General features: G+C 41.7%; 1 protein-coding gene across 1 annotated transcript in view; it reads left to right on the top strand.

The window, feature by feature from the left end:
- The window catches only part of LOC102895358 (aldehyde oxidase 2), a 78,141-nt gene that overhangs the window by 32,309 nt on the left and 34,652 nt on the right, over positions 1 to 11,180 (top strand). Inside the window, exons 16-23 of the mRNA XM_006921332.3 lie at positions 555 to 647; positions 1,767 to 1,936; positions 2,549 to 2,663; positions 4,196 to 4,318; positions 7,110 to 7,206; positions 7,701 to 7,825; positions 8,671 to 8,804; positions 10,757 to 10,844. Coding sequence (XP_006921394.1) covers positions 555 to 647; positions 1,767 to 1,936; positions 2,549 to 2,663; positions 4,196 to 4,318; positions 7,110 to 7,206; positions 7,701 to 7,825; positions 8,671 to 8,804; positions 10,757 to 10,844 — 945 coding nt within the window. The remainder of the gene's footprint in view (positions 1 to 554; positions 648 to 1,766; positions 1,937 to 2,548; positions 2,664 to 4,195; positions 4,319 to 7,109; positions 7,207 to 7,700; positions 7,826 to 8,670; positions 8,805 to 10,756; positions 10,845 to 11,180) is intronic.

The following is an 11,180-nucleotide window of genomic DNA, read 5'->3' on the forward strand; positions in this document are numbered from 1 at the left end:
CCCATGTTCCTACAGTGCCTGATTTTCATTTATTCAGATGAAGACCCTCACTGACCACATTCACTAGGATAATCTTTGCTGCCATGTAATTGCTGAATGACAACACGTACTTGATGCTGAGTTTCAGTGACACACAGAGAGCCTTCCCAATTTTATTGCTCTCCCAGAAAAGCGGAGTGGCTGAGAAAACAATCAGGATCTGGGCTGTTTTGTGTACATTGAATTCCAGCACATTCAGGGATGGCTTATCCAGCCCCAAATTTTCTTGCTCCTCCTCCTGTCCACAGGCCAGCTCACTAACAGGCCTCTCCCATCTCAAGATGATTTGAGAATCAGATTCAAACCAGTCAGTCCAGATCCTCATTATGTGGAAAGGGAGGGAGGGCAAGAAACTCTCATAAAAAGTGAAATCTTGAGAGGTGACTTTGGTTATCCAGGCTACTCTGGCCTTGCAATTTCATGAGTACTTTAGCCAAGTCATTTTTACATCAATCAAAGCCCAGCGTAATCACAGACTCATCAGCTTATCTTTATTGTTTTGAATCCTCTCTCAGGACTGCCTTCATTACCCTGAAATTTCAGACCAGTTCCTAAGCGCTCTAGAAGATTTCCCGGTCACAGTACCCCAGGGAGTCCAAAAATACCAGGTCAGTGCGTTTAATTTAACGGAAACTTAACGCTAAGAGATAAGCGATAGCTGTGCGAACAAGCGAGCACTTTAGAATTGTGATTTTTAGTTGTGGCTTTGTAGCTTTTGCTAGTATACTGGCCCTTTGTTTAGGCCATGTCAGGGAGACGGTGGCTCTAAGATCAGTCCTGAGCTACCGCTAGATACACTCAAAGCTAAAACAAACCTGGAGCAGTTTGACCATCTGACTGATAATTGATAGTCTCTTCAAACTATCAAACTGATCTTTGTGCATTTGTTTGAAGAGCAGCTGAGCCTGGTGTGGGGGAAGGACAGAGCAGGAAAGTAGCAAGGTTCAGCCTCCAGCCCAGATGGCAAATGTTTAATCTCCAGTCAGCAAAACAAGAACCCTGCAAGCAGCTGAACCCACCCTTCTTGAAGGACAGCTTAGAAAGTATCTGTTATTATCTGCTTGAGCACAACCCCTCCCCCGACCCATCTCTTCACACACACACGCTCGCAGATCTTCCTTGAGAAGAGTTCCAGAGTAAACATTTTCTCCATTTCGTTATACTCCCAGGGATGTTTTTATGCCACTTAGAGAGGCAGCCAAGGTCCCTTGATCGACATCTGGATTCCATTGCCATTTGCTACCCCCGCCTCCACCAGAGGTCCTGCTCAAGTCAATAGCAGGCTTTAGGCATAGATTTTGGTTCTCCATCTTCAGGAATTATATCACTTTATATCGTCATCATGATCACTTTATATGTGAACATATTAATTACTGGAAAGTAAGAAAGCAGGGTAGGGAGACCCTCTGAATTCCTGAAGAAAGGGATACAGGGAGACCACTTAGGAAAAGAAGGTGCCGAAAGGAGAAGCTGGGGTATCCCTTCACCTACTGAACAATTTTGCTTAAACAGTTGGCCCTGTCTGAGATATTGCCACATAACTCAAACAACCATTTCCCAGTCCAGTTACATCACTAAATTGTCACGCTTGTCATCTGAGCCACTCCAGTGTTTGTTACCCAAAGGTGACTATCTTGTTTCTCAATCCTGAGTCACGAGTGTGGTAACAGGCCAGGCGACTTCTGAAGATTAAAGTTTTCCAGGGCAACTCTTGTCTTCCTCTGTAGAGTGTGGATTCTCGCCAGCCCCTCCAAGACCCAGTCGGACGCCCCATCATGCATGTATCAGGTCTTAAACATGCCACAGGTGAAGCTATATTTTGTGATGACATCCCTAGGGTGGATAACGAGCTGTACATGGTGTTGGTGACCAGTACCAGAGCCCATGCAAAAATCATGTAAGTAAAAAAATAAAGCTCTCAACAAGCCTTTTAAAAGCACATCTGAGGATTCACTTGAAGGAATATGCCCATTCTTCTTCAATGTCCTTAACCCAAAGAACCTAAAAAGGAAAGAATAAAGAAAAGGCCGCCAGGCCCAGAAGGAAGAAGGGAGAGTATTTAGAAATACCATCATGAAAGAGAGAACAAAAAATCATAGTTAGGGGCCCATGGCTTCCATTCTAACTTCATAGCGCCCCATTTCCCTGCTCGGCCTCAGGCAGGGAGTAACTCTGAGCAGGGCTGATATTCAGCTGGTGATACTGAATATACTAAAATACGTCGTTACTGAATGGTAATGGCCACTGTCTTAAACTTCCTAAGGATACCCCTTGTCACGGCCACACTGGTCCTTCCTCTGGCTCCCCTCCCAGCAGCTGAAGTGGTATCCCCCTGGCCCAGCAGGGGGCCTCCTGGGCCCTACTCTGGCAAGTCAGCTCTGATTGGTCAGGGCCAAAGCTGAACTAGTTGTTACATATTCTGATTTTCAACCATGCTCTATCCCTCCCTCAGGTTTGGGGCCCTCAAAGCTTGTTGATTTCTACTTCTTAAGTATTTCTCTTTTTTCAGATCAATTGATTTGTCTGAGGCTCTCGAACTACCCGGGGTGGTTGATGTGATAACAGCCAAAGACATTCCTGGCACCAATGGTGCTGAAGATGACAAACTGTTGGCTGTAGACGAGGTATGGAATATGCCTTCCCAGGTGACTTTGTGCAGATAATCGCCAAGGTACCACCTCCAGCTGGCTTCCCATTGCCTCACAGCCCTCTCTGCCACCAAGGGATAGAAGTGCCAGTTCTTCTAGCTTCTCTCTACCTCTAATATCTTTATTCAGACAAACCTACTCTTCTGGAGTCTGGAAATAACATAGGAAAAAGGAAACTTATTACAGAAAACAACAAGTCCTAGTTTTCCCACTGTATGTTCTTGAGTCAATTTACCTTCATCTGAAGCATAAATGCAGGAACTGACCTGTAGCAAGATAGAATATCCTGAAAGATCTAGAAATGGGAATACGAAAAAGCACAGCCACTCCCTGTTATTTACACCGAACTCTCTTGCTTCCTAGACCAACCCCAGCCCCTCCACCTCCTACCTACCTCACACATTCTATTTTTAATAAAGTTGTTCTTGTCGTCTTTGACCTTTTAATTCAATTCCATAATCATTCACCGAACAATTGCGTTTGGAGCAGGGCTATTTTGGTTCATGCTCCAGCTCTGCCACTCACGAGCTGTGTGTCCTTGGGTGACATCATCTGTAAAATGGAAATAATCATAGCACCTACCTCGATGAGTTGTTGTGAGATTTAAGTGAGTTAATATATGTGAAGTGCTTACAACAGCGCTTGGCGTGTGAGGTTCTCAGTAAGTATTAGCTATTGTTGTCACATCTCGATGAGTCCCTCACAGACTGTCTCTCCTCCAACTATGGAATGAATCACTGTTCTTTTGGTTGAACTCCAGATGAAGAGGTTGGTTGTCATTTAGGAGCTGTATTATCTGCTCAGGCTGACATAAAATACTGTAAACTGAGTGGCTTAAAAACAGAAATGTATTTTCTCGCAGTTCTGGAGGCTAGAAAGTCTGAGATCAAGGTGCCGGCAGGTTTGGTTTCTCCCAAGGCCTCTCTTCCTGGCTCGCAGATGGCCGTCTTCTCCCTGTGTCCTCACGTGGCCTTTTCTCTGTGTATGAGCCTCCCTGGTGTCTCTTCTTCTTCTTATAAAGACATCAGTTATATTGGATTTGAGCTCGATTTTTATGACCTCACTTAACTTTTACCCCTTTAAAGGGCCTATCTCCAAATATAGTCACATTGGGGTTTGGGGGTTCAACACATGAATTGGAGAGGGGTATGGTTTACAAAAGATGCTTTTCTTTTGTTTCAACTTTAAAATGACACCATGAAGGTGACACATGTGAACCAAGCTTGACACAGGATGCAGCAAATTCAGGTCACAGCCAATCTCACTTCCACTCTGGGATTTATATTCACTGAGTAAAATGGCCAGTGGAACTTTCTGTGCTATTTAAATCATTTTTTAAGTTAAAATTTAGAAAAAATTTTTTAGCCAAGCACATGCAGTTAAATGTGCCTCCTGTGTGGTTATTATTGCTCAACAATGATAACTAAGATACCAGCTGCTGGTAAGGTTGAGCTAAGCCTACTCCTACCCAGAATTTCCTACCTGCCTCCATAATGTATTTTCCCTAGGTACTCTGTGTGGGCCAGATCATCTGTGCTGTGGTTGCAGAGACAAATGTACAGGCAAAGCGAGCCACTGAAAAGATAAAGATCACTTACGAAGATCTGGAGCCCGTAATCTTCACCATCGAGGTAAGCAGAGCTGACCAGTCTGTCCTGTAAGGTTGTAGAATTAAAAGTACCTTTGAAAATATCTTAATGCAAGACTAATTCAGGATTCTAATTTTTTCTTGTCACTAGCTTGCTCTGAAAAAAAAAAAAAATCAGCATTCTCTGAAAGGTATTTGCGTGAACCAAAATTAACTTCGGCTCCAAGAACCAAGAAATAATAAAAATAACATAAATTTATTTCTCTCTTACATTCAAAAAGTCTGGAAGTGATCACTCCAGGGCTATGTGTCACGGATCTGGGCTCCTTTTATCTAGTTGCTCATCATGCACAGTTTCTATTCTGTAGGTCACACTTTGGCCCAAAATAGTGACTAATGCTCTGCCATTAAGTCCACATTCCGGACAGCAGAGACAGTGAGGTGGTGACGAAAGGCATATCTTACTCTTTAAGGACACTCCCAATGAGTTGGTGGTGACGAAAGGCATATCTTACTCTTTAAGGACACTCCCAATGAGTTGCTTCATCTCATTGGTTAGACCTTAGTCACATGCCATACCTAACTGCAAGGGGAGCTGGGAAACATAAATTCCATTCCAGATGATCAGGTATCCACAAAAAATCGGGGATTCGAGAAAGACGATGGGAGTGAATGTTGGGAACGATAATGTTTTCAAAGTGGAACCTGAAAGCGATGGCACTTTCATGATGGAACTCACAGAAATTTCACTCTTATTTCTGGATCTAGATAACGGAATGCAAATGCTATTTTCAGAAAAAATAATGAGGTTAGAATAGAAAAGCCTGATGTGGACTAAGATTTTCAGGTTCTAACTCAATGAAAGACAAGTTCAGAGTAATTGAGTTGGTAAAAGCTTACTTATTTATGTCCTTATGACAGAAAATAAAATATTTTCAATGGCTTTAGTGAACCATTTGAAAATTTTTTAAAATGTGCCTAACAGGTATACTTGCTCAGTATTCAAAGTGTTTAAAAGGTCATGTTTCTTGGCCTTTTTAAATTTTGATCTTTCTAAACCAAATCAACTCTGACAAAAATTCCCATTTTACCAAGTTTGCAAGAAGTCCAGGTCATTTTTCTTGGCTCACTCCCCTTTCTAGGGATGTACCAGGATCCTAATAAGGGTTTTTAAATTTTCAATTATAATCCCATTTCCTCAAGAGGGAAATGGCATACTCAGAGGACATATCCATGAACTCAGGGACTCAAAATGCTTAGCGATCTAGAATTCCTTCAGAATTGGACTATCCAAAATCAGCAAAAAAATTCTTTTGTGAACAAAAGTAGGCAACAAAACAGTCATATATACCAATACTTATTCATCCATCCATTCATTCATTTATATGGCTACACATATATGAGAGGCAGTATAACATAGCGGTTAAAAGCATGGATTCCAGAACCAAGTTGCCAGATTTGAATTCTGGTTGCACCAATTACTAACTGTGTGACCTTAGGCAAGTTACTTGACTTCTCTGTGCTAAGGTTTCCTCATTAAAAAATAGGGGTAATGATAATAATACTTACCTCATCAGGTTGTCCTAAGACTAAATGAGTTAATACACATAAAACACTTAGAATAGTGCCTGGCACATAGTGCTCAGTAAATATAACATGTATTATAATAAGATTATATTATTTTATGACACAAACAGTGTGGCAATAAACATTCTTCCACGTGTACTAGGGTGACTGATGGAGATCTCAGTATAGGAAAAAATGAAAAATTTGACTGTATTGTTCATTTTCTGCTGCTTTTAAAAATCAAGTATTCATTATATTAAGCAAGATGTTTCTGAAAACTAAGCCAGAGCTTGAAAGCTCCCTCCATCACTAATTTGCAGCATGACTTTGAGAAAGTTATAACTTCTCCAAGCCCAGTTTCTTCATCTGGAAAATGGAGATCATAATAGAATTTATGCGAGAATGTAAATACACTATGTTGTACAATGTTTGACACAAAGCAAGCACTCAAAAAATATTAGCTACTCTCATTATCATCACCAGCAAGAAAGATGATGACTTTAAAGCTGTTGGAGAGTAAGAATGCAGAAGACAGGTGTTCTCAAGTATGAAAAATCACCTTGGTTCTGAAGGGAAAGCAAGGATCAGCTGTCAGTAGGTCAATTCACTGAACCTAAGAATGAGATAGTTCTGAGTCTTCATGTGTGAGTCAGTTCATTTTATTATCAGAAAGAAAATATATAACAAAGGGCTAGAAAGGCCTTGTGAGATAAGCCAAATACTCAAAGAAATGAACAAACTTCCTACAGTGTCTGTTGGGCTTTCTTGCCCAGAGATGTGTTAGGACTTGAGTCTTCTCCCTCATCGTGGCCTTGGTTCTTTCAGATCCCTGAGTTAGAGATTCTTGTACATGAGCCACCTAAGTCTGACACAAGTAGTTTTCTTCAGGGAGAGGGTATAAATGCAGGGCCCAGAACCTCACCCATACTGCATTTGGACCTGTCACCTGTCCCTTGTCCCCTGTCCCCTGGAGAGCCACACTGAAAATGAGAAATGAGTAGTTATCATCCTGGACCATCATAGTGTCTTCAGATCTCAGTTCTCTAACCTTTGTTGGTTTCCTCTGAAATCTAGAAGAAATTCTCTCTGACATCCTGTCTCTTTGACAAGCCCACTAATCTAGTACTCTCTTGCTTGCATGATTCCTTTCATGCATCCTAGTAGGAGGCAATTTTCAGGAGTGTATTGGCTTTTGATTAAGAACACACTGCCAGTGGAAGAAAAAAGAAAAAAAAAATGGCTTTTGTGTTTTTTTTCCTGCCACTCAGGAGGCCATAAAACACAACTCATTCCTATGCCCTGAAAAAAAACTTGAACAAGGAAACATTGAGGAGGCATTTGAAAAAGTAGATCAAATTGTCGAAGGTAAGAGTCTCAGGATATTTGACAGAATCTTTGCAGGATTCCATTCTGAAACAGATACTGAGAACATATGATTTCCTCTCAGAAAGTCCAGCCTCTAAATGGCCCTTTGCCAAATTTCTCTTATATCTCTTCTTTCTAAACAGTGTGTGTGTGTGTGTGTGTGTGTGCACACACGCGTGCATGTGCGCGTGTGAGACTCTTGGGGGTGGGAGGTAGGGAGCAACAGAATAAACAGAAGAAAAACGCCTAAGACTTTGATGATGCAAGAGCCAGTGAGGAACAGAACCGGATACTTTCAACTTGTTACATAGAACAGTAGTCTCTGAAACAGATTACCCTCAGTTGCCACAGGACAAATGCCTAATCTGTCAGCTCCTTGGTCAGGACATATCCAGGCTGGCCAGTTCATGTCTTACTTGCTGCTGAGTTCCCCCAAATGGCAGTTTCCAACCTGCACTCACCTTCAGGAATTTCCCTGTGCTTGAACTGAACAGGAGAAGTCCATGCTGGAGGACAAGAACATTTTTACATGGAAACACAAAGAGTGCTCATTATTCCAAAGACAGAGGACAAAGAACTAGACATTTATGTGTCGACGCAGGATCCAGCCCACGTGCAGGTGAGGTCTAGAATTGCCCCCCACCCCCTCCACAACGTTCTAATTCCAACATAGCCTTCAATTCCCATAGCCTCACCGTTAGCAGCCATTTTACCTGCAGAGACTTAGAATCCAAGTATTGGCCATCAGTAGAGAGATAAAACCCCAGGACCCGTTTATTTTTTCTGGGCTCGTCCAGTAAGTAAATGAACAGCCACAGACTTAGTACATTCATTTGCATCAATCATGTTAAATGAACTCTGTGATTGGATGGCAACACTAAGTTATGTCTATACTTGATTTTTCTCTGAAATTATCATTACAGATAACTTTTGGTGGAAACACATCACTTTATAGCACATTTTCATTCCCATACAGTCACAAAGTGCTCTAGTTTTTAGCTGCAAATATATCTTCTTTAGTAGGTTGTCAGAAGTTTCACTTTGTTGGGACATTAGGTCTAGGCATTTGGCTAGGATTCTCACCTCTGACAGGAATCCAGGACCTGACAGTTTCCCTTATAGAAAGTACCATTTTTCTGCTGGAAAAGCTGTTCTGTGATGACGATTCATGTTTATGAATTCAATAGGGCTCCGCAAGACACATTCAGACTATCTCAGTCTTCTTTGGGAGGGGGCCTCATGGAGACGGAGGCTCTCCCCACCTTTGGGCCCCTTTCTAGGTCCCCAGAGCTCCTCATATCTTTGCCCCTAGTAGCCTGAACTTCCTCTTCTGCAAGGGGGGTTGTCCCTTAGCCCCACTGAAGGGGAACCATGCCTCCCATGGAAAGAAGCTTTCTGTTGAAAAGAGGAAGGGAGGTTGCCATTTCACTCTTGTAAAACTTTCCCAATCTCTAACTTTTACAGAAAACAGTGTCCTCTACTTTAAACGTCCCCATCAACAGGATCACCTGTCATGTAAAACGAGTGGGTGGAGGTTTTGGTGGGAAGGTAGGAAGACCAGCTGTATTCGGAGCTATTGCAGCTGTAGGCGCTATCAAGTAAGTGCCCTGGGGGACACAAGAGGGTGGAAAATGTACAGAGCTGAGGGCAAATCAGTGACCTGAGAGTCACTGTGGCTGCTGTCATAATGACCTGTGTGTCCTTGGGTAACTCAGCCTTCTGTTTCTTTTTTCTTTATAATATCTTATAATAATAGATATAATACCCAACGTCCTAGAGTTATTAGAAAAGTCAGAGAGAGAGAGAGAACTTCGAATAGGCTAATTTGCTATAAAAAGAAAAGTAGCCGTATTCGTTGAACACCTTCAGAGCTGGGGCTGCTCTGTTCCTGAAGGTAGGTAACCCATCTAGGGGTGGGGCAAGTCACCTGCCCAAGTGGAATGCCAAAGGGAAGTCTGCTCCTCCACTTTTCCTTCCTACTCTCAGCTTCAGGGAGGGTTGGGTAAGAAAAGAAAGGCTGCCCACCTCTGCCTCCTTCCTTGCACCTGGGAAGGGCTGCCTCTTCACTGTGTACTTAATGGATGGATGACACCCTCAAAGCGAGCTCCCTGGCTAACCTCAACCCACAGGCTCACTTATTCACTGTCCATACTGGGCACGGTGCTGGCTTTTCTGTTCTTTGTTCATTTTCTATAGCTTTTTCTTTGGTGCTTCCTCAGAACACCAATCAGCCTGCAAAGTTCAAAGGTCCTGCTTCCTTTGACAACTTCTTTATTGTTCTGAGCTAGGTCCCAAGGCACTTAGATATGTGTCTCCTTCCACAATGAGAGGTAGGAAAAGGCAGGATCTGAATTCCATCTCCAGTTCTTTCCATAATGAACCTAATTAGTTCATATTCCTATCAGGCTTTGTGCCTTTAAGACTTCTCAGACATGACTGCACACTAGAATCACCTGGGGAGCATTCAAATCCTAATGCCTAGACTGCCCCATACTGACCCAGACATCAGTATATTTTAAAACTTCCCCACTGATTCCACTGTATAGCCAAGTGTGGGGATTTGTGTCTTAAGCTACAACCTGCCATAGCACACACCTGTCGTGCATTAAGTGATCCCCAGAGCAATATTCCCAAATTGCTGATAATAAGAGTCTCCTGGGCTCATAGAAATTCCTGCCTCCCCATCCTAGACCCACTGAATCAAACTCACCAGAAGATGAACCCAGAAACCATACATTTAAATGATGCTCCAGATGGTCCTTACCATTAAAGACCAGGAAACCCCATGCTTGAATTGTATTTTTCAGTGTGTATCTAAAGACACCTGCATCAGAATTGCTGAGAAAAATTTAAATTCTAGGGCTCCTCCCCAACCTATTGAATCAAAGTTCTAGTGCTAAGGGCTCAGGAATTTGCATTTTTCACCAGCATTTTAGATGATTCTTCTGTACTCCTAAGTCTGGGAACCTCTACCCTAGAGATACAGAAAGGCCGAAGCTCCTAGCTTTCCCAGGGCCCAACTTGGCCAACATAGTAGCAGTCATGGGTGAAGACGAAGATGCTGAACCAGATATCCTAAGACGAGTGTTGGTCTTGTTTTTGTTGTTGTTAAGTTTGCATTTATTTGTTCACATTCTTTCTCCTTTGTAACTTAGTGGGGATATGCAAAATAACTGGATCTAGGTGAGCATCAAATTTGACTGGCATATGACATTAATCACTTTAGCCAGATCTCCAACTATCGAATTATAGACCACAGAGACAATAGTAATTTAGCAAGTTAGTTATACATTAATTTAGATCAATACCTAGCATTGAATGCACTCAATGAATACATATGGAATGGTTGCATGGTTAAATGAATGGTTGGATAAATGAGTAAGAGGGTGAATGGAGAATGGAAAGGTAGAAAGGTAGGTAGACAGATGGGTGGGTAGATAGTTAAATGATGAGATGAGTAAATAGATGGGTGGATGCTAGATGAGTAGATGGATGGATTGGAGGAGGGATGGGTGAGCAGGATGGAGAATCTAAGATTTGTTTTCTTTAGAACTGGTCACCCCATTCGCCTTGTTCTTGATCGGGAGGATGATATGTTAATAACCGGGGGAAGACACCCATTATTTGGAAAATATAAAGTGAGTATTAAAGATGAAATTATTAAAGATGAAATTATTAAAATTTTATTTGAACGATTTTATCCTTTTCTGTTATTTTGATTTTGCTAAATTCTAAAAACAAACAATAGTCTTAGCATCTAAAATACTTAATGAGGATACTAGCATATGTGAATACGTATATAATTTATGAGGAACTTTTAATAAATCTAGTGTAGAATTATGAAAAAGTTGGAGGATAAAAATACAATTTTGAAAAATGATAAAAAATGCTATTGAAGGAATAAGAATTTACATTAGTGGTTCCCCCAAAGGCAAAAACAAAAAAAAAAAAAAAAAACCACCAAAAAGACACCA

This window comes from Pteropus alecto, unplaced genomic scaffold (assembly GCF_000325575.1).
Source record: "Pteropus alecto unplaced genomic scaffold, ASM32557v1 scaffold3, whole genome shotgun sequence".
Lineage (NCBI taxonomy): Eukaryota > Metazoa > Chordata > Mammalia > Chiroptera > Pteropodidae > Pteropus > Pteropus alecto.